The sequence below is a fragment of the Oncorhynchus gorbuscha genome, linkage group LG21 (genome assembly GCF_021184085.1).
Source record: "Oncorhynchus gorbuscha isolate QuinsamMale2020 ecotype Even-year linkage group LG21, OgorEven_v1.0, whole genome shotgun sequence".
NCBI lineage: Eukaryota > Metazoa > Chordata > Actinopteri > Salmoniformes > Salmonidae > Oncorhynchus > Oncorhynchus gorbuscha.
The window spans coordinates 46,638,859-46,661,363 of record NC_060193.1 but is presented as its reverse complement, the minus strand read 5'-3'; the positions used below and the strand labels follow the sequence as shown (position 1 = coordinate 46,661,363).

Sequence of the window (22,505 nt, the reverse complement as noted above, 5' to 3'; positions counted from 1 at the left end):
CACCCTGGGTGGGCAGGAAGGACCCCAGAGCCAGTAGGAGGAGAGGCCCTCAGGGGCTATAGACACTCTTACAGGTCATCTGTTGTCACTGAGACCCAGTCATGAACTATTCACATATCACATATCAAACGAAACCTGGCCCAGGCTGATAGGGGGAGGCCTGGGGAAGTCCTGGACCTCACAGGGTGATGAGTGAATGAGACCCAGACCCAAAGAAATAGAGCTGCATATTGGGGTCATCTTGGGGGGAGGGGCATGTCTGCAAGCCACATTATGAAGAGTTTGTCTTTGAGTATCAATCAATCACATGTATTTATAAAGCCCTTTTTCAGCAGATGTCACAAAGTGCTACACAGAAACACAGCCTAAAACCCCAAACAGCAAGCAATGCAGATGTAGAAGCACGTAGAGGAGAGTTTGTCTTTGACAGAGGCTGGTGAAGCCGCCAGAGCTCCATTAGAAGAGGAAGACATAAGCTGACTCAATGGCAAACACAAAATAAATCACTGCATACTGTGGTGAAGTTGTTTTTACACAGCTCTGCTGTGCAATGCTGCTCCCTGCTGGTGACATGTCCATACCACGTTGAATATCAAAATAGAAGACTACGATGCAAAGTGCACAATGTGCATTTTTTAATAATCATTTTTTTCCTTCTAATATCAGCAACATTACCATTGTTTATACACAGACTCAATAAGAACCGATACAAATGCTCCAATCACTAATTAACACAGCATCAAAGTGATGTTTTAGTGAATGTAGAATGACTGTTCAGGTTCATCACTCTCCTGATTTACTGTGTTGTCAGACAGCTAGTGTATAATCAGCCTAATTACAGCCTAATTACAGACACTTTTTCTGGTCTGGAACTCGATTCCCTGTGGTGCTGTCGTGTTACCATCAGGCCTGTGATTCTGTGAATTGTAGTACACTGGATACACCATAGACAGAACTGGTTTCATCTCTATGGGATGCACATTATGTGAACAATGTACAATGGACACACATTCAGAAGAGACTCTCTCTCTCTCTCTCTATTTCTGTAGATGAGTGTACCTTGAATTCATGAGTGGCTGCCACCAAAGCTGTGTGTGGATGCATGAAGAACAGAGATGATCACAGAATCCGAGGAGCTCAAACCTGGGCTCACATACAGCTTAAAACTGACAATATCATATAGGATTGGAGTTGTACTGTAGGTGCTTTTACATCAGCTTGAATTGGAATACCTTTCATAAACCATGGTGTGTCTTTTTGTAATGGGAGTGGACATGATCCTATCAGTAATTGCTACAGTCTCATTGTACTGTACATACTGGGGCCAGAGAGAAAACCGCTGTTAAAAAGAGGTCTGTGACAGTGATTGTGTCTTTTTTAAATATTTTTTAAAACTTGACCTTTCTTTAACTAGGCAAGTCAGTTAAGAACAAATTATTTCAATGACGGCCTAGGAAAAGTGGGTTAACTGCCTGTTCAGGGGCAGAACGACAGATTTGTACCTTGTCAGCTCAGGGATTTGAACTTGCAACCTTCCAGTTACTAGCCCAACACTCTAACCACTAGGCTACCCTGCCGCCCCACTTTGACAAGGCCTTGGATAGGAAGAACAGGCATAATGCTTTGATACTCGCTTCTTGCCGCGTGTTATGCTGCTTGGACTGTGGGGGCCAGACAGCCAATAGGATGTCCCCTGAATGCTCATGAACACAGCTAATGGTGTTAGTCCTAAGGCAGACAATATACAGAGAGACAAACCTGTCAGGGCCTAGTTCACGTATGCATGGCATACAGAGTGATTTATGACACACCACACACGCCTTGCAATTTATACATCTACCATTGGTGGAAATGCGTTGCACTTGGATACTTACAGGAAAAGTAGTTTGAGATGGTACAACCTTCACAGCAGTTTGACTGTAAGGACTAAAGAACATATCTGTTGCTGTTCAATATCTAAGTGGGCAGGAAAATGTAGAGTTTTACTGGGTAGTGGGTAGGACAGGCCTATTAAATGATCAGTTAACAGCTTCAAACATCTCCTAGTGTAAACATGCCTATCGTGCATATAGATCCCGACTCAGTCCCCTGATCTCTGCAATATATGGCTTAGACAACAGATGACAGTATTTATCCGTATGAGACCAGACCTGGGAGAGAGGCGACAGAGGCATAGTTCTCTCCTAGGAATAGGTTGCAGATCTACAGAAAAAATAAACGGATATATGGAAAATCCCTTAACAGATTTGTATTACAAACGGCTGTAAAAAAATAAAAATTCAATGAAAAGCCGTGTAACAAACCAACACCCCCACCCATCCCCATCATCTAAATCTCAGCTATCTTTTCATAAGGGTATATATTCCAACGGAAATGTCGTATTACCATTTCCTCAAATGCCAATTTCACATGGTTGGAATATTTCCATGACAAGCAATTGAGGTGTTTGTAGGATTTCACCCCTCTTTTCTTTTCACTCAGTCATGTGCTTCTCCTGTGGAATATGCAGCTCAACATCAAACGACTAATCAGCTTGCAAGCATCAATACAAAAATCACACCCGAAAGCTCTACATTTTGTAATGAGTATTTAGACTTCAGGGACACTCATCTGCAACCATGCATACTAGTTAATCACTTTGCTGAGGGATTTACAGTGGGAATAATTCATATTTGATAGACCAAAAACAGCACAAGTGTGAATATTCAATATTACTCATATCACAGTGTGATCAGAGTCTGTCATGAGAATCAACCATGGATAATTTGAATGTGAAGTCATGCCAGAAGTAATAGAATTTAGAAGTCATTATAATTATATGGTCAATCCTCTGACCAGTGTATAAACCAGACTTGACCTACCATCACAGTTTCCTCTTTCAACAGTATCTAAAAGATAACTGGTCAATGCCTGTAGACCAGTTCAGTTCATCCAACCACAGATGATGATAACATAATTTGGTTCTACAGCACATCTAGGGCATTTCCATTCTATGCCTCCTATTTATGTATGAGACAGTCATGTCCTATTCTGCTAGAGGGGCATCAAGAACATACACCTGGAACTTTGTCTTCAAGGCAGGGACAACAGCATTGGTCGGAAACTGAAAAGTGAATATTGTGAATGTAGGCAGGACATAGACCACGATGGAACCCCTGGTTGCAGTGTTCTACTGTAGGCCTATGCCAGAGTAAATTACATTTACTAAAACATGAATTGTAAAGGTGTAATCTGTAATGAACCAGCGTGTGAAGAATATTGTCTCACTTTATTAATATGATCCACTAGCTTGGGCTTCCTGACCTTATGTTCCTGACTCAAGGGGTATCTAAACATGTTAAATAAATTAAGGCTGCACATTGGATTGTAGGATTGCACCATAGAGGGTTGAAGTCTACAGTATTTTAGTCTTGATTGCACTACATTTAGGCAGCTCACAGGTCACCTAAAATATTTGGATTAACCATAATCCAATGAGACTGCTTCATTCCTAGTCACATGACAGTTGACAAAAAAACCGCACTTCCTGTTTCTAGTAAAACATTTCGAGACATGTATATCCACGAAGGTATGATTTGAACGACTTGCCAACAACAAAGTATTCTGTCTTAATTCAACAGATATCTTTATGTTGGTATTTTAGGAAATTAAGAGTATATGGAGACAGCAGGCATGTACTGTCTGCATGTATGTTTGGCTTTGTAGTTTAGACACATCATGTTATTGGTTTCTGAGCAAGATGGTGAGCGATTTCAGACATGGTGAAGAAACAGCATGATTCAGTAAACAGGCATGGTATTATATCATCCTTTATTGATTAAGGCACAGAAGGGCATAGCCTTTACCAGGGATCATCAACTAGATTCACCCGCGGGACGATTTTCTTTATTGAGCTGATGGTCAGGTTGCCAGAACATAATCACAAATAATTTGTATACTGCAGATTGATAGCAAGAAGCCCAAACGCATATAATATTTGTCTAAAACATAATCATTTCAAACCTGGCTTACAATTGTATACGATCAGATATATATCTCTATTATGGTTGGGAATACTTCGGAGCAGATTTCCAAAATGAAAATGTTTTCTTTTTTTACAGTCTTATGTCCAAATAAATTCACCCGCAGGCCGCCAGTTGGGGAATCCTGGCCTAAACTGTAGCTATCTATGGTTTCTAGGGCTCTAAAATGTCTATTTGCCCTGTTCAAAAGTAGTACACTATATAGGTGTATATAGTGCCATTTGGGACGTCGCATTAGTAACATTTGCTCTAGCTTTCTTCAAATCAAAGTTTATTGGACCCGTACACAGATTAGCGGGTGCAGCAAAATTCTTATGTTACTACCTCTTAAAAATGCAGTAAAATGTCAAACAATTCAAATGTAAGGAGAGAAAAAAGAAAACGGCGGGGCAAATCTGATTAGCAAGCCAAATAGCCCTGTAGCAGTAATCAAATGCGATCTATACCTATATACACAGGATTCACACAAGATCAACTAAGAATTATATGTACAGCAGTATACAGTGCATTCGGAAAGTTTTCAGACCCCTTGACTTTTTCCATATTGTGTTATGTTACAGCCCTCTACTAAAATGGATTGAAATGAATTATTTTCCTCATCAATCTACACACAATACCCCATAATGACAAAGCGAAAAAATAAAAACAGAAATACCTTACTTCCATAAGTATTCAGATCCTTTGCTATGAGACTCGACATTGGTGCATCCTGTTTCCATTGATATCTTCCTTGAGATGTTTCTACAACTTGATTGGAATCCACCTTTGGAAAATGTAATTGATTGGACAAGATTTGGAAAGGGGCACACCTGTCATGTCCCAGAGTTGACATTGCATGTCAGAGCAAAAATCAAGCCATGAGGTCAAAGGAATTGTCCATAGAGCTCTGAGACAGGATTGTTGTCGAGGCACAAATCTGGGGAAGGGTACCAAAACATTTCTGCAGCATTGAAGGTCTCCAAGAATACAGTGGCCTCCATCATTTTTAAATGGAAGAAGTTTGGAACCACCAAGACTCTTCCTAGAGCTGGCAGCCCGGCCAAACTGAGCAATCGGGGGAGAAGGGCCTTGGTCAGGGAGGTGACCAAGTACTCGATGGTCACTTTGACAGAGCTCGAGAGTTCCTCTATGGAGATGGGAGACTTCCAGAAGGACAACCATTTCTGCAGCACTCCACCAATCAGGCCTTTACTGTAGAGTGGACAGATGGAAGCCACTCCTCAGTAAAAGGCACATGACAGCCCGCTTGGAGTTTGCCAAAGGGCACCTAAATACTCTCAGACCATGAGAAACAAAGTTCTCTTGTCTGATGAAACAGCTCGGATTTGAACCTGATGTCTGAATCTCTGGAGAGACCTGAAAATAGCTGTGCAGTGACACTCCCGATCCAACTTGACAGAGGTTGAGAGGATCTGCAGAGAATGGGAGAAACTCCTTAAATACAGGCATGCCAAGCTTATAGTGTCATACCCAAGAAGACTCAAGGCTGTAATCGCTGGCAAAGGTGTTTCAACAAAGTACTGAGTAAAGGGTCTGAATACTTATGTAAATTTGAAATAATAATACTTTTTGAATACATTTGCAAAAATGTAAAAACAACTTTTTTTGCTTTGTCATTATGGGGTATTGTGTGTAGATTGATGAGAAAAAAGGCTGTAACCTAACAAAATGTGGAAAAAGTCTAGGGGTCTGAATACTTTCTGAAGGTACTGTGTGTATATATATATTATATTTATATATATACATATATATGAGTAAGCTATGTCAAGAATCCACTGTATAAATACATACATCGTGGCAAAAAAGTATTTAGTCAACTTGCACAATTGGTGGCTGACTAAATACTTTTTTGCCCCACTGTATGCCCTGTGTATAAACAGTAACTGAAAAACAATGTACAGTAGGATAAATACATATTATGATGTGCTACGTCAGGGATAAAATATTTAAATAGACAGTGTGAAATGAGAGGTGACCAGTGGTTCAATGTGTGTGAGTGCGTGTATGTGCATTTGTTTGTGAGTATGAGGTGTGTGTTTGTGTATCAACAGTCTGATGGCCTGGTAAATAGAAACAGTTTCAATCTCTCTGTCTTAGCTTTGATGCACCTGTACTGTCCCTGTCTGTCGGACGGTAGCCGAGTGAACCGGTGGCTGAGGTCCTTAATGATCTTCTTGGCCTTTACTTTGACTTCGGGTGCCGTCGATGTACTGGAGGGCAGGCAGCGTGACCCCGGTAATGCGTTAGACTGCCCACACTACCCTCTGGAGAGCCATGATGCGGGCAGAGCAGTTGCCCTACCAGGCGGTGATGCAGCCCAACAGAATGCTCTCAATGGTGCATCTGTAGAAGTTTTTGAGAGTCTTAGGGGCCATGCTGAATTTCTTCAGCCACCACGATGTCGGTGTGCCGAGACCATTTCAGGTCCTCAGTGATGTGCACGCCGAGGAACTTGAAGTGCTTGACCCTATCCAATCTCTCGTATTGCCTCTGTCTTTGCTTCTCCAGTGTTCATTTGAAAAATGAAGTCCCCATGGATCCCACGCTGTCTAGGTTTACTGTTGTTGTTTGACGTGTGCTATGCCTTGAATGGTGACAAAAGGCCAAATTTTGTCCTGATGATGGTCGATGACTTGGGGATTGGAGACTTGGGCTGCTATGGGAACACAACCTTGCGGTAAGTCACAGTGATATAAACTGCAACAAGACTTGTTTTTAATGTTCTTTCCCATGTTTCTAAGCATGGCTTCCTGCATTACATAGACTTCTTCTCACTTGTAGCTGTGATTCCAAACAAAAATGTACATCCACGGAAGACAACGTTCTATTATATTCCTTTTATTCTGACTTCTAATTCTTGCTGTGCCTCTGTGCTCACCTTTTAAAACACAACTAAAACGCCTCCTTCCAGATGATGAGCCCAGCTGGGTGGTAATGTGCTGTGTCGTTGTGTCTGCAGGACCCCCAACATCGACATGCTGGCTCAGGAGGGGGTGAGGCTGACGCAGCACATCGCTGCGGCCCCCCTCTGTACGCCCAGCAGGGCAGCCTTCCTGACGGGCAGATACCCGATACGATCTGGTGAGGCGAGTCATAAACAACAAATCAAATGTTATATGTCACATGCGCCGAACGGGTGTAGACTTTACTGTGAAATAGTCAAAATAGTAACACAATAGCAATAAAATACTACTACAATACTACTAAAATACTACAACAACAACAACAGCAAGAGCTCAACGTGTAGCCTATCCTGCTGGGGTTTGACACAAAGCTTTGCCTAGTACTATAATTTGATCACTTAACAGATCACTAGCTTGTATTGATAGGCCTTACTAGTATTATGTGGTGTTAGGGATGCATTAGTTAGGCTATGTGGAGAGAGCAGTTCATAGGACAGGATAACTAGCATGTTGACCACAATGCAGCAGGTTAAATAGTACATCATCATTCGACTGTATAATTTTATACTTTGTTACTCTCCCCACTTTGTGATTTGATATCCGTTTTTGATCCTATTTTGTTTTGTCTTGAACAGGTATGGCCGGCCTTGGACTGTTAGGGGTTTATATCATCTCTGCTGCATCTGGCGGTCTTCCCAGTGAAGAAGTCACCTTTGCCAAGGTGGCCAAACAACTGGGCTACGAGACTGCTCTCATAGGTGAGCCAAAGTCCTCTCCTTTGTTACTACGTAAAGCGTCTTTAGGTCCATGAAAAACTCTACATATAACCCATTTATTATCGTCATGAGTATGTATCAATACTTCTCACTTTGGGAATAGGGAACACGCAGAAGCAGTGACAGTTAATTTGATTGGTTGCAGCAATGTGTCTGTTTTGTTTGAATGTCTTTAAAATTCTGACTGTATAGCTATAGCTACATGATTGATTTGATTTGAACAGTATAATAATAGCTTTCGTACTCGTATTGGCTTCTCAATGGTTGCCCAGACAACAGCCTACAGCACATTTACATGTGAGTTGACATTCAAGGTCTTGTTCTTTGATGTGCAATATGCCTCACAGGCTTTTCAGTAACCCAAGTTGACATATTATTAAATGTAATAATTGGCTTTATCGAGCTTTTTTCTCCACTGTTGAAAACACTTTGTGTTGCCTTTCAAGGTCGTTGTTTTTTTGAAGATGCCTTAAGTTGCCAGTCTATATGGTCCTGGCCACTTCTTTCCACTGTAGGAAAATGGCACCTTGGTCTTCACTGTGAGAGGAACGACGACTTCTGTCACCACCCCAGTGCTCACGGCTTCGACCACTTCTACGGTATAACCCTGACCAACCTACGTGACTGTCAGCCCGGCCAGGGCTCCATCTTTACCAATGTCCAAGCACACATACCATTCAAGGTGATGTACAGTGTACGATACATGTTTATGACATACACTATTTTGGTTTAACCTTTTTAAATTAAAATCAAAAATATATGTTCTGCTGACAATAATGACAATTCATGTTTGTCTTTAATGCAGGGTTTAATCTAAACCGCATGTACAGTGGGGCAAAAAAGTATTTAGTCAGCCACCAATTGTGCAAGTTCTCCCACTTAAAAAAATGAGAGAGGCCTGTAATTTTCATCATAGGAACACTTCAACTATGACAGACAAATTAGAGAAAAACATTGCCCCACTGTATAGAGAATCGTTCTGCTACATCTGAATTGCTTGCCGCTTGTGGTTTTAAGCTGGATTTCTGTAATAGCACTTTGTGACATCTACTGATGTAAAAAAAAAAGGGGTTTCTAAATGCATTAGATTTGTCTACAGTTTACTCTCCGATAGTCAGCACCTCTACAGACATTTTGGGATGTGCTTCAGCTCATGCTTTTTACTACAGTGTTGCGTTGAGTATTTGAACTTTTATTTATGTATCCTGGTGTAGCATGCGGTCCCGGATCTGTTTCTGCTCTTGCCAACTCCATTGCTGTCACTGTCAAGCCAAACACAGTGATAAGGAGTTGGCATGATGGCATAAACGGACTGGTAATCAGACTAGTTTTAATGTTTGTTGTATGTAGTTTGGCCTTTTAGCTATAAAGAAACTTGTCCCTCAGGGATATAGGATAGTAAAGATTCTCAACTCTACCCTACAAGACCCTGGGAGTGGGTGTGGCTACCGTGACCCTCCTGCATGCGAGGGGTGTGGTCACCGTGCGGAGGAAGTTGGTGCTGAGCGCGGTGGCGTTGGTGGGCGCGGCTGCGGCCATCTTTGGCACATTCGTCGCCACGTTCCCCTACTTCAACTGCTTTCTGATGAGGAACCGGGAAGTGGTGGAGCAGCCGTATGTCTCGGAGAACCTGACCCAGAGAATGACAGATGAAGCAGTGGACTTTTTAGAAAGGTGTGTGTTGAGTTTTTAAAATGTATGTTTCCCCTACTACGTGATAGACTGAGACGGAATAGAAGCCAAATCAAGTGTTTGTGTGTGCGTTTGATTATTGATGTTTGTTTGTGTCTTGCATGTGGGAAGAAACTCTGAAGGGCATGTAAGGAAAGTGTGTGTAAAGGTCTGGTGTCCTAGGTGACTGTGTCTGTAAAATGAAAGCATATTGTACACAGTAGTTTGCATTGTTGTCGTACAATTATTTTCTTCCATTTACACTGTGTGTGTTGACTATTTTGACAGGAACTCTGCACTACCCTTCCTGTTGTTCTTCTCCTTCATCCAAGTGCACACGGCCATGTTTGCATCGCCAGCCTTCCAGGGGACCAGTCAGCACGGTATCTATGGAGATGCTGTCCACGAAGTAGACTGGAGTGTAGGTAAGACTTGATATTTACTTTATATTGCTGTATGTCCTTCTTTTTTTATGACCAATAAGTTATAAGGTTGGAAGATTTAAAATGTCCACACTAATTATATTTGAAAGGTTGGAAGATTTGATTGACTTTTACCTAAACGTAGCAAAAAAAAGTCACTGTCAACTGTGTTTATTTGCAGCAAACTTAACATGTTTGAATATTTGTATGACCAAAACAAGATTCATCAACTGAGACATGAACTCAACAAGTTCCACAGACATGTGACTAACAGAAATTGAATAATGTGTCGCTGAACAGAATCAAAAGTAACAGTCAGTATCTGGTTTGGCCACCAGCTGCATTAAGTACTGCAGTGCATCTCCTCATGGACTGCACCAGATTTGCCAGTTCTTGCTGTGAGATGTTACCCCAGTCTTTCATCAAGGCACCTGCAAGTTCCCGGACATTTCTGAGGGGAATGGCCCTAGCCCTCACCCTCCAATCCAACAAGTCCCAGACATGCTCAATGGGATTGAGATCTGGGCTCTTCGCTGGCTATGGCAGAACACTGACATTCCTGTCTTGCAGGAAATCACTCACAGAACGAGCAGTATGGCTGGTGGCATTGTCATGCTGGAGGGTCATGTCAGGATGAGCCTGCAAGATGGGTACCACATGAGGGAGGAGGATGTCTTCCCTGTAACGCACAGTGTTGAGATTGCCTGCGATGACAACAAGCTCAGTCTGATGATGCTGTGACACACCGCCCCTGACCACAATGGACCCTCAACCTCCAAATCGATCCTGCTCCAGAGTACAGGCCTCGGTGTAATGCTCATTCCTTCGACGATAAACGCGAATCCAACCATCACACCTGGTGAGACAAAACCGTGACTCGTCAGTGAAGAGCACTTTTTGCCAGTCCTGTCTGCTCCAGCGATGGTGAGTTTGTGCCCATAGGTGACATTGTTACCGGTAATGTCTGGTGAGGGCCTACAAGCCCTAAGTCCAGTCTCTCTCAGCCTATTGCGGACAGTCTGAGCACTGGTGGAGGGATTGTGCTTTCCCAGTGTAACTCGGGCAGTTGTTGTTGCCATCCTGTACCTGTCCTGCAGGTGTGATGTTCAGATGTACCGATCCTGTGCAGGTGTTGTTACACGTGGTCTGCTACTGCGAGAACTATGAACTGTCTGTCCTGTCTCCTTGTCTTAGGCGTCTCACAGTACAGACATTGCAATTTATTGCCCTGGCCACATCTGCAGTCCTCACGCCTCCTTGCAGCATGCCTAAGGCACGTTCACACAGATGAGCAGGGACCCTGGGCATCTTTCTTTTGGTGTTTTTCAGAGTCAGTAGAAAGGCCTCTTTAGTGTCCTAAGTTTTCATAACTGTGACCTTAATTGCCTATCGTCTGTAAGCTGTTAGTGTCTTAACGACCATTCCACAGGTGCATGTTCATTAATTGTTTATGGTTCATTGAACAAGCCTTGGAAACAGTGTTTAAATGGTTTACAATGAAGATCTGTGAAGTTATTTGAATTTTTACGAATTATCTTTGAAAGAAGGCTCCTGAAAAAGGGACGTTTCTTTTTTTGCTGAGTTTATTATGTCATGTTTCATAACATCTGTTCTTAGGTCAGCTCATGCAGACTCTGGACCGTTTGAACCTGAGGGAGAACACACTGGTGTACCTGACCTCAGACCAGGGTGCACACCTTGAGGAGATCTCAGTCCGAGGGGAGGTGCACAGAGGCTGGAACGGGATATACAAAGGTACGGTCTGTTACAGCTACAGAAGAACAGGTCAACAGAGACCGAACAGCCAGATGTCGAATTTTCGGTTAAAACATTTTTTTTTAATAGGAGAAAAAATACTCAACCTAGAAGTGCATGTGCAGAGAGGCTTTAGCTTGCATCTGCAGTGGTTTAGTAGGGTATATTAATAAGAATGTAAATGGGAAGTCAGAGCCAGTCAATGTATAGAATAATAGATCACTAGATAAATAGCTCAGATTATCTAAATATCCTAAGAGACGAGATGTTTCCATGAAAGGTTCTGGCAAGCCTTATATTTTGGGTCGAGTGATAAAGGACTTCCCATATTCTCAGTCCTCACAAAGTGCTTCGATCTGTCTCTGAGCAGCCGGGAAATCCACCAATTGGGAGGGGGGGATCCGAGTTCCAGGACTGCTCCGTTGGACTGGGATGTTACCTGCAGGGAAAGACATTGATGAACCCACCAGCAACATGGACATCTTCCCTACTGTGGTGAAGCTAGCCGGAGGGACGGCACTGGGGGACAGGTGAGTGCTGTGAATTTGCTGAGGTCTGAGGGGTTTCGTTTGTTCATTGACTACTATTGCTATGGGTAAGCCCAAAGCACTTGGTAGGTTTTCTAGCAGCCTCGTCTGTCAGTCAAAACTACAGCGTTTGGAATCTAGGTCACCATAGAAATGATATGCACTCTGTGCTCTGAATCACCCCCTAGCTAGAGACATTATATTCACAATAGGTGTCACAAGGGACCTGCTAGAAAAAAAAATCTCAGCTAATGAAAAATCTCTCAAAACGGATCAGGCAGATCTAAACCTTTGATCAAAGGTTTTCATGGCCCTTTGAGGTCTCGCTGCCTACCCAAAGGATCATTCCTACAGTGTGCTCCATGTCTGTGTCTCAGAGATAATCATCTATTGTGTTGTTTGTGTGTGTCTTCTCTTCCTAGAGTGATAGACGGTCATGACCTCATGCCCCTGCTGCAGGGGAAAGTTGAGAGATCAAAGCACGAGTTTCTCTTCCATTACTGTAACGCCTACCTCAACGCTGTCAGGTGGCAGCCTCCCAACAGTAAGTCCACATTTCCAATGTAATAGTTTTAAGAATGCAATTGAATTAGCAGTAGCAGTGCTGCTAATAATGATTTGAGTAATAATTCCAATGGTTTTTGTAAGCAAGTAAACTTGAAACGTAAACTACTATGGTGGTTGTAATTCATTGTAAATCTTTAAGGTTATTCAATATGGAAGTTGTTCATTTTCACTCCGGACTTCTACCCCGAGAACGGGACAGCCTGCATGCATACCCATGCCTGTTTCTGCACCACATCCTACGTGACCTACCACGACCCCCCTTTGCTCTTTGACCTCTCCCGCGACCCCTCGGAGACCACACCCCTGACCCCAGACACGGAACCTGCCTTCCACTCGGTCCTGGAGAAGATCCTGGCCGCGGTGTCTCTCCATAAGGAGTCCATCACCCCCGTTCAGGACCAGCTCGCCCCGGGACACGTCCTATGGAAGCCCTGGTTGCAGTCCTGCTGCTCCTCCCTGTCCCAGCTCTGCAGGTGTGAGAGAGATGGTGGGAGACACGGCCACCGGAGCACTGCGGCGGCAGAGGCAGACTCTCCACAGGACCAGCACATCATTGCTTAACACTAGGGGAGGGTAACGTAGGAATCCAGAACCAATCTTTTAGTGGGTATGTAAACAATCTGTTTAAATGTTTGATTTAACCTGGTAGGCCATTTGAGAACAAGTTCTCATTTACAACTGCGACCTGGCATTTTAACTGGGCTTGTGGGTAGAAGTGACTTGTAAAGTAGATCCGTGTGTATGTGACTTCACTGGGTGAGCTGTAATAACAGACATTTTAGTATTTGGCCTCTCAGCAACACATCCCGTATAATATCCAGTAAATTGCATTGCCTACGCTTGCTCCCTGAGGGGTTTATGCAGATGCTGCTATTTGGACTAAAATGTATTTTAAAGCACTTTTTGACAAATGTATTTGTAAAAAGAGCAATATGAATCAAAGGTGATTGTTGACGCCAGTCCTTAAATATATAAAGTAACCAGTATATATAGAGGAGAAACCTAGCACATTGTACAGGAGAGGAGAGCAACTCGATGCACTGATTAGCACAAGGTCCACCTCAAGTTGGGGCATTTCGGGTCTTATTCTCCGGGGCACTACAATAACCCTGTGTTACCCTTGCAGGGTACCGATGATCATTTAATCACTGTTCATTATTTAGACTCTACGGGGTCTCTGTAAAAGGCATCTGCACATCCAAGAAGCAATGAAACTGAGTGGACAACCGACATGAAAAGACATGGCTGTATTAGCAAATAGAGCTGTATTAAGATGTTCAGTAGAGCTGCCGTGTCTAATGCCAGCAGTCAGTACAGAGTCACTGAGTCACACACGGCTCATCCCCCTGTGGCCACAGCCAGCAGCAAATCTTCATCACCCAGACTAGCTTTAAGCTTAGCTCTTCATTTGATCTCAGGTTTTCAGTGATATTTATTTTAATATGTATCTTATTCTCCCTTTAACTCCTATATCCGTCATCCTATTTGTCATAAACTACCATTAGCAAATCTCTGAATATTAAGGAGTACTCCCTCTCCCCTGTTCAGTCATTTATATGATGGATGGTGATTTATTTTTGCGTGTTCCCACACACCCACTATGCGTTGCATTTTATACCATGTGTTATTTTTGTTACCACGTGTTAATTTGTTTCAACACATTTTTCTAATGTAAACGAATAATGATCTGATTTGTGTGGGGTACCAGCTACAACAACACTACTGTTGCTACCAATAACTACCAGAACCAACTACAGAACTACTGCGACGATCACTAGAACTGTATTCTACTTGACTGGTATTCTGACAATGTGTATAAATCTAATTATTTTCCTCCATCCATGGCCCTGTGATCAGTGGCTGATCATTATTTGATCCATCCACAACAGAGTTTGGCAGTGATAGAAGCCAGCTGTTTATCTCGTCTTTCACTCGGGGCTGCGTCCCAAATGGCACCCTATTCCCTACACAGTGCACCACTTTTGACCAGTGGCCAGGGCTCTGGTCAAAAGTAGTGCACTATTTAGAGTGCCATTTGGGATGCAACCGCCGTGTGTTGGCTTGGCCGCTGGTCCATCACATCCAGCCCAGCCTCTCTGCTCTCGGACGCCAGAGAAGTGGAGCGCAGCACAGCGCTGCATGGACAGGCCTGCCAATGCACATGTGCACCTTAGAGATATGGCACCCTATTTATCTTAGACCTGGGCCCATACAGTTGAAGTGGGAAGTTTACATACACTTAGGTTGGAGTCATTAAAACTAGTTTTTACAACCACTCCACAAATATCTTGTTAACAAACTACAGTTTTGGCAAGTCGGTTAGAACATCTACTTTCTGCATGACACAAGTCATTTATCCAATTGTTTACAGACAGATTATTTCACTTATAATTGACTGTATCACAATTCCAGTGGGTCAGAAGTTTGCATACACTAAGTTGACTGTGCCTTTTAAACAGCTTGGAAAATTCCAGAAAATTATGTCATGGCTTTAGAAGCTTGTGATAGGCTAATTGACATCGATTGAGTCAGTTGGAGGTGTACCTGTGGATGTATTTCAAGGTCTACCTTCAAACTCAGTATCTCTTTGCTTGACAGAAATCAGTCCTCAGAAAAAAAAACAATGTAGAACTTCACAAGTCTGGTTCATCCTTTGGAGCAATTTCTAAACACCTGAAGGTACCACGTTCATCTGTACAAACAATAGTATGCAAGTATAAACACCATGGGACCACGCAGCCATCATAACGCTCAGGAAGGAGACGTGTTCTGTCTCCTAGAGATGAATGTACTTTGGTGCGAAAAGTGCAAATCAATCCCAGAACAACAGCAAAGAACTTTGTGAAGATGCTGGAGGAAACAGGTACAGAAGTATCTATATCCACAGTAAAACACGTCCTATATCGACATAACCTGAAAGGCCACTGCTCATTAAACCACCATAAAAAAGCCAGACTACGGTTTGCAGCTGCACATGGGGATAAAGATCGTACTTTCTGGAGAAATATCCTCTGATGAAACAAAAATAGAACTGTTTGGCCATAATGACCATCATCATGTTTGGAGGAAAAAGGGGGAGGCTTGCAAGCCGAAGAACACCATCCCAACCGTGAAGCATGGGGTTGGCAGCATCATGTTGTGGGAGTGCTTTGCTGCAGAAGGGACTGGTGCACTTCACAAAATAGATGGCATCATGAGGAAAGGAAAATTATGTGGATATATTGAAACAACATCTCAAGACATCAGTCAGGAAGTAAAGCTTGGTCGCGAATGGGTCTTCCAAATGGACAATGACCCCAAGCATACTTCCAAAGTTGTGGCAAAATGGTATAAGGACAACAAAGTCAAGGTATTAGAGTGACCATCACAACGCCCTGACCTCAATCCTATAGAAAATTTGTGGGCAGAACTGAAAAAGCGTGAGCGAGCAAGGAGGCCTTACAAACCTGACTCAGTTACACCAGCTCTGTCAGGAGGATTGGGCCAAAATTCACCCAACTTATTGTGGGAAGCATGTGGAAGGCTACATAAAACGTTTGACCCAAGCTAAACAATTTAAAGGCAATGCTACCAAATACAAATGGAGTGTATGTAAACTTCTGACCCACTTGGAATGTGATTAAATAAGTAAAAGCTTAAATAAATCATTCTCTCTACTATTATTCTGACATTTCACATTCTTAAAATAAAGTGGTGATCCTAACTGACCTAAGACAGGGATTTTTTACTAGGATTAAATGTCAGGAATTGTGAAAACTGAGTTTAAATATATTTGGCTAAGGTGTACGTAAACTTCCGACTTCAATTGTATGTGTCTGGTCAAAAGTTGCCCACTATATAGGACCATAGGGTGTCAAAAGTCCTAGGTTCAGGATCGGGACAAGGGGAGGATGTTTTTCTTGGTACAAGTGCAACAGCAATGTCTGGTAGGACATCTGATGATCATATTACTTACTTTGCTTTTTCATTTGTTATCCAAATGAATGTAGCTGCTGGACTTTTAAGGACCTCTCACCATCGAGTGATTGCGACATAAATGCAAGGGTTTGCAATCATAATGCAAAGCCTTTATCCAATCAACTGCACACACACGTAACTGTTTCCAGGTGTGTGCTTTTTAGACGGAGGAGAACATACTGCAGTAGGCAGTGGAATAATGAAATGTACAGATGCTTCTTTTAGTTGGTACGTTCCCTGTAGAATAGCCCCTCTGGTCTTCTAGTGTTATTTAGAGTTTTCCTCCGAGAGAGAGAGAGAAAACCTCAATAATATTAAACCAGAAGCCAGGGAATCTATGTCCCCAGGTGTTAATTACAACTGTGGACAAAAATTTGGCTCATTATTAGCAACAGCAGGGAGGCTGGATAGTGGTAGGAAAACACCATGGTTACTTCACTTTAGTGTGTGGATGGTAAATCCTGCTTACTTACAGGACTGTGTGGCCTAGCTGGTGGTGTACAACTGATGTGCAATTCATTTGACACACTCATTTTGATACAACAGACGTTTCTATGAAATCACGGAAATGTTTACATAGTCATTGTGTGGTTTCTGATCAAGCTAAATCTCAGCTTTTACTGTACAGATCTGCTGATGAGTGTGCAGTGCCAAACATATTTATTTCAACTCATCCAAAGTCTTTTTGGACAATTATGCTTTTATCAGTCACATTGGGATTGTAGTTATGATAATTCAGCCTTGTGTTAATAGACAGATATGGTTCCTTGTTTTGGGGTTAGATTATTTCAGCAATTGCTACTAGATTTGAAGGCAGTGAGTAATTTAAACAGCACATTTTGCCTTGGTATCCTCAGAAGATCTGGAGGGAGGTGTGTGTGAGTTCAACCACCGGGGGGGGGGGGGGGGGGTGATCTTGAACACAGTGCACGTCGATACCCTAGGACCGGAGGAAATTAAATGGTTCCTCAGAAGGAGAGAAGAACGTGCAGAGTTCAAACAACCATTTCTATGGTAACATCAAAGGGGTACTCCATCCTTGTCCTGGAGGAGCTGAAGGACCTCTGCTAGGTTAGCGTGACTCCACTGCCTGTTATATTATGTACTTCTGTGAAGTGCCTTACTGATTTCCCCACCGCCTGCCACTGCTGGCACAGAGGTAATGGATCGCTGCTGGAAATTGGTGAGGCGTGTTCAAAGACTGATTTTCCACAAGGAAGTCCATCAAGGCCAGTTACCTCACATGGGAGATATAGTTACATGCTGATATTCCAACGTCTCCTCAGATTATATAGTTCTTACTGTTGATTTGTATGGGCTACAGTGGATTTGCAGTGAATGTGCAAAGAAAAACTTATACATTTGACTTACATTGTCTATGTCTTATCACAAAATCTAAAATCATGTGAATGCACCACATTTAAAAGTAGTAAAAACACTAAAAACAAAATTCTCAATTGAAATTGCAACCCTACTAGATCCAGTTCTCTTTCTTCAGAAACACCACTGCATCGTCATGACCCTCTACAATACTGGTTCATCCTTTCCTCTAAAGGAGGGAATAAGGACTGGTTTAACCTGATGATGTTCTCCTTGGAAAACTGAGGGATAAAAACAACACAAAACATTAATAAAAATGTCCGCAAAATCGAACCAATTTAAATACTGCAAAAGAACTGTGTTCAGGCAGCCACTAAATTACAGTTCTGCATCATGCAAAATGATGTGCAAAACCATTCCCTGAATGCTATACACACACTTGTCTATGTGTACTGTCTGTATCCCTGTGAACATGTACATTTACATTACATTTAAGTCATTTAGCAGACGCTCTTTTCCAGAGCGACTTACAAATTGGACGTAATAACCATTACGTCCATGTTGGCCAGTTTGAGGGGGAGGTTCATGAGCCCTCTGTGTTTTGGGCAGAAAGGATAACATGAAGGATAACATCCATGGGTTGAGTTTGAGATACAGCTAAAGTTATTACCTGTCCTTGTCATTCCACCGGTTTGATTCCAGCATAGACAGGCACAAAACGACTGGCTAAGAGTGCCTTAAATTAAAAGAAGCAAAGGAATTAGGTCAGACCAAATCCAAAAATATGTAGTGAAAGAGATTTTGAAATGTTCCTTGACCCAAACATATTCCAAATTATGAAAACAATGGCCGTTCTCCTCATAAACATTTACGACAACATTTTGTGTTAAAGCCAAGGTTTATAGTAAGATACAGTGATATAATCTGCTCAGGCTTGTGGCAGGCTAGCTTTATGAGGTCCTCCCTGGAGGCTAAACTGGATAGGATGGTGTTCTTGCCACTTTTTGAATGCGTTATTGAGATGTGAAGGCGATTGCCTGCTTTAATGTGGGCATTGCCAGGCAGAAACTCCTCGATGTCTTCCCTGGGGAGAACAAAGGGACAGATGCTTTTTTTGTCATGTTTTTAATAATTAATTTAACAACACTGTACGGCTCTATAATAAAGCATGCACTTATTACACAATCTGTTGGCTGTGTAATGCAAGCACTTAATGAAGACACAAATGCGACCATTGTTCAGTTCTATAGCCTTAGGTTGAATTTACTCCCACACATGAATAGCTCCATTTATTACAAAGAAGGTGTTACAAAAGAAAGAAAATGTACATAACACCCAGTTATCTAGGTGTTAAAGAAATACACGGAGTGTACAAAACATTACGAGCATTTATTCTCATTCAACCCAACCAACTGGGTGTCTGTTTTTTTCTGCCTGTCTGTGTGCATATGCATCTGAGTATGACTGTTCTGTACACTGAGTATACAACACATTAAGAACACCTGCTCTTTCCATGACACAAGACTGGCCAGGTGAATCCAGGTGAAAGCTAGGATCCCTTATTATGAAGGTGTTCCTAATCTTGGTATACTCAGCGTGTAGCTCTCTCAGAGTTAGTAAGTGACTACCTGAGTGTAAGCATGAAGTTATATCCAGGACTCACAGCTCCAAGCCTCTGGCATCTTTGGCAAATCTGAAGGTAAATTCTTTGGCAATGGATAAAGACCAAATGTATCAACCAGCAGTAGGCCTAAACGCAACAAAAAAAATGTACAAGGAATAGAAGAATAGGCTAATGATGAGGAAGACCGTATCTTACCTCTAGTTTGTCTGGAGCAGTGATCATCACTGCAGCCACCAGAGCTCCAGCACATGCCCCGAGAGAGCCCAGCAGCTTGTCTCCATGTCTCAGTATGGCTCCACATGGTAGATACCCAGGAATCCACACGCAGCAAACGAAAGGTTCACCACTGGCACTGTCATCTCTATAAAGAGAACATAGCTAGCATTATTCATTGAATAAACTATGAAGTTAATGGACAAACATAGCTAATGTAACTTCGCCAGTGAAATATTGTGTAAAAAGCCTAATCAAATCCATATTAGCACAGTGGGATTTTGGAGCTAGATAAACCTGATGTGGGCAACTGTAGTAGGCGAGGCTAAACAACATAGCCAGGCTTATTCACTCGTTACAGAGGCAGTCAAACTAATACTGTAAACTACAACAAGTATGTCCCTGCGCGTTAAAAACAAGCGTAGCATTCAAGGTTAATCTACACATACATACAAAAGTACTACCTTACTGTTTATGGTGGCAATACGGTTTTAGAAACAATTGCAGTAAACTAAAACGGCTTGTTCTGCACTTCTTTATTAATATTGATGACAATGTAAAGAAGTGCTGGATTAGTGATGGGTCGTTCGCGAACGAGTCGGCTCTTGTAGGTGAATGTTGGGAGCTGGCTCGCATATCAGAAGAGCCGAATCTATTTATAATAATATCTCAAAATTAATAGAAATGAATAATCAAAAGATTTAGATGAATAGAATGAACTAATTCAAAGAATGAAAAAAAAAAATTAAACAATATAGGCCTTAATGCTCAAGCGCGCACATTCGTTCTGGCTGTTTGCTCAGACTAACAGCCTCACCTGTTGTTTCTGTCAATCAGACACGCAGTGTCAACCAATGAACCAAAGATGCGTGAGGGAGAGCTGAGCCAACTCACTAACAGTCACACACTTAGCAGCCGAGGAGAGAGGAAGGACAGCTGTGAAAACAACAGCTGGAAAATGAGTTGGAAGCACAGTAGCATTTGGATGCATTTTAGTAATGTAGACAATGTTAGAGCACAGTGTAGAATTTGCCAAAATAAAGTCGGTTCTACCACAACCTACACCGGCGTATGCGAACTGTGCTCCCAACTGTGAAGCTAGCTGTAGTGGAGCTTCGAGAAACTAGTGGGCCTGCTAGTGATAGTGGTGGAGCCAGCACCTCCACACGTGGAGATGTATCCACTCAGTCAAGTAGGCCTACTCCACGACCCACAGCAACGCAGTCGTCTATGGCACAGTTCATGCCAAAGTCTATGTCTGTAGCAAAACAAGGACAAATTGATATTACATTGGCTAAAATGATTGCCACTGATTTCCAGCCATTTTCGATCGTGGAGGACAGAGGTTTTAGAAATTATAGTAATAGTCTAAGTCCAATGTACACAATTCCAAGCAGGAAAACCCTTTCAAAATCCCTTATTCCACAACTGTAAGAGAGCACACAGGCTTCAGTGTGGGAAAGTCCAAAAAGCTTCTGCAGTTTGCCTTACGACTGACTGCTGAACATTAAGGGTAACCACTTCTTACATGTCAGTTACATGTCACTTCATTGAAGATCTTTTGATTTCTAGCTGTCTTCTGGACTGCTTTGAGTTCAGCGACAGACACACCTCAGAGAAATTGGCAGAGGAACTGTTGAGAGTGGCCAGAGAATGGCAAGTAGATGGAAAAGTGGTATGTTGTGTTAGCGACAATGCAGCTAACATAACCAAAGTCATGAACATTTTAAAATGTCTTGCCCACACAATCAACCTGATTGTAAGAGATGCTCTGAAGGTGATGAAGCCCACTGTGAACAAAGTGAAAGCAGCTGTGGAATACTTCCACTGAAAAACTAAAGTCTACACAACGCCAGATGGGGATGCCTGAGCTGAGGCTTTAACAAGGCTGTACTACAAGTTGAAATTCAACATTTTATATGTTGAAGCGGTGTCTTGAGTCAAAGGATGCCATCATCTCTACCCTGGCCGTTGTCAATGCACCTGTTGCTGCTCTGACCCAAGAGGAATGGGAGGTGGTGGAGGAGGTGTGCAGAGTCCTGGAACCCTTTGAGCAGGTCACTGTGGAGATCAGTGGAGAGAGGAACAGTAAGCAGTTATTACTACATCATTATTTCATCCAGTATTATATATGTATATGAGCAGTAGATGAGAATGTAGTATCAGTAGACAGAACATGAACCTGAACTAATAAGTCACTGTTCTCTCCTTTCAGCGATGTGACAGCCTCAAAAATGATACTCCTGTGTCAGGGTCTGCAGTGAATCACAGCCAGTCGCCAGAGAGAAGCAAATGTAACCACAGGACATGTGACAGAGTTGATGGACACCCTATGTTCATCAATGGACAGGAAGTTCCACAGAATGGAATATAATCACGTGCCATCAGAAACCGCTGCACTTGACCCCAGGTTTAAGAAGTTAGCCTTCGGTGATGCCAGAGTGATTGATGAGTCTCTTCAAAGAATAACCTCAGCAGCAGGGAGGGACGGCACCAGCAGTCAGCTGGCTCAGGCACCAGGGCAACAGGAAGAAGAGGGATCAGATGGAGGAGAAACACCAGCAGTAGTGCCACAACCGTCTGCTGTTTGGATGCTGTTTGACGAGAGAGCAACTGGGGATGCAGCACGAAGGAATCCCTCAGCAGATGCCATAATGGAGGTCCGATCCTAATAGAAGGAGCCCCTCCTCCAAAGATCTGCAGATCCTCTGAGCTGGTGTAAGAACAAGGCCTCTGTCTACCCTCGGC

General features: G+C 42.6%; 1 protein-coding gene and 1 pseudogene across 1 annotated transcript; one reads left to right on the top strand and one right to left on the bottom strand.

Moving 5' to 3' along the window:
* The first annotated feature begins 3,499 nt into the window (after positions 1-3,499).
* sts (steroid sulfatase (microsomal), isozyme S) lies at positions 3,500-14,481 on the top strand. Its single transcript, XM_046319843.1, has 11 exons — positions 3,500-3,568; positions 6,531-6,699; positions 6,982-7,103; positions 7,561-7,683; positions 8,217-8,383; positions 9,128-9,375; positions 9,661-9,797; positions 11,412-11,549; positions 11,920-12,079; positions 12,499-12,620; positions 12,783-14,481. Exons 2-11 carry the CDS (start codon positions 6,545-6,547, stop codon positions 13,202-13,204), a joined length of 1,794 nt encoding a protein of 597 aa, XP_046175799.1. The 5' UTR covers positions 3,500-3,568; positions 6,531-6,544; the 3' UTR covers positions 13,205-14,481.
* Positions 14,482-18,074: 3,593 nt separating this feature from the next.
* On the bottom strand, positions 18,075-19,903 carry LOC124008026 (annotated as a pseudogene).
* Between the last annotated feature and the right edge of the window lie 2,602 nt (positions 19,904-22,505).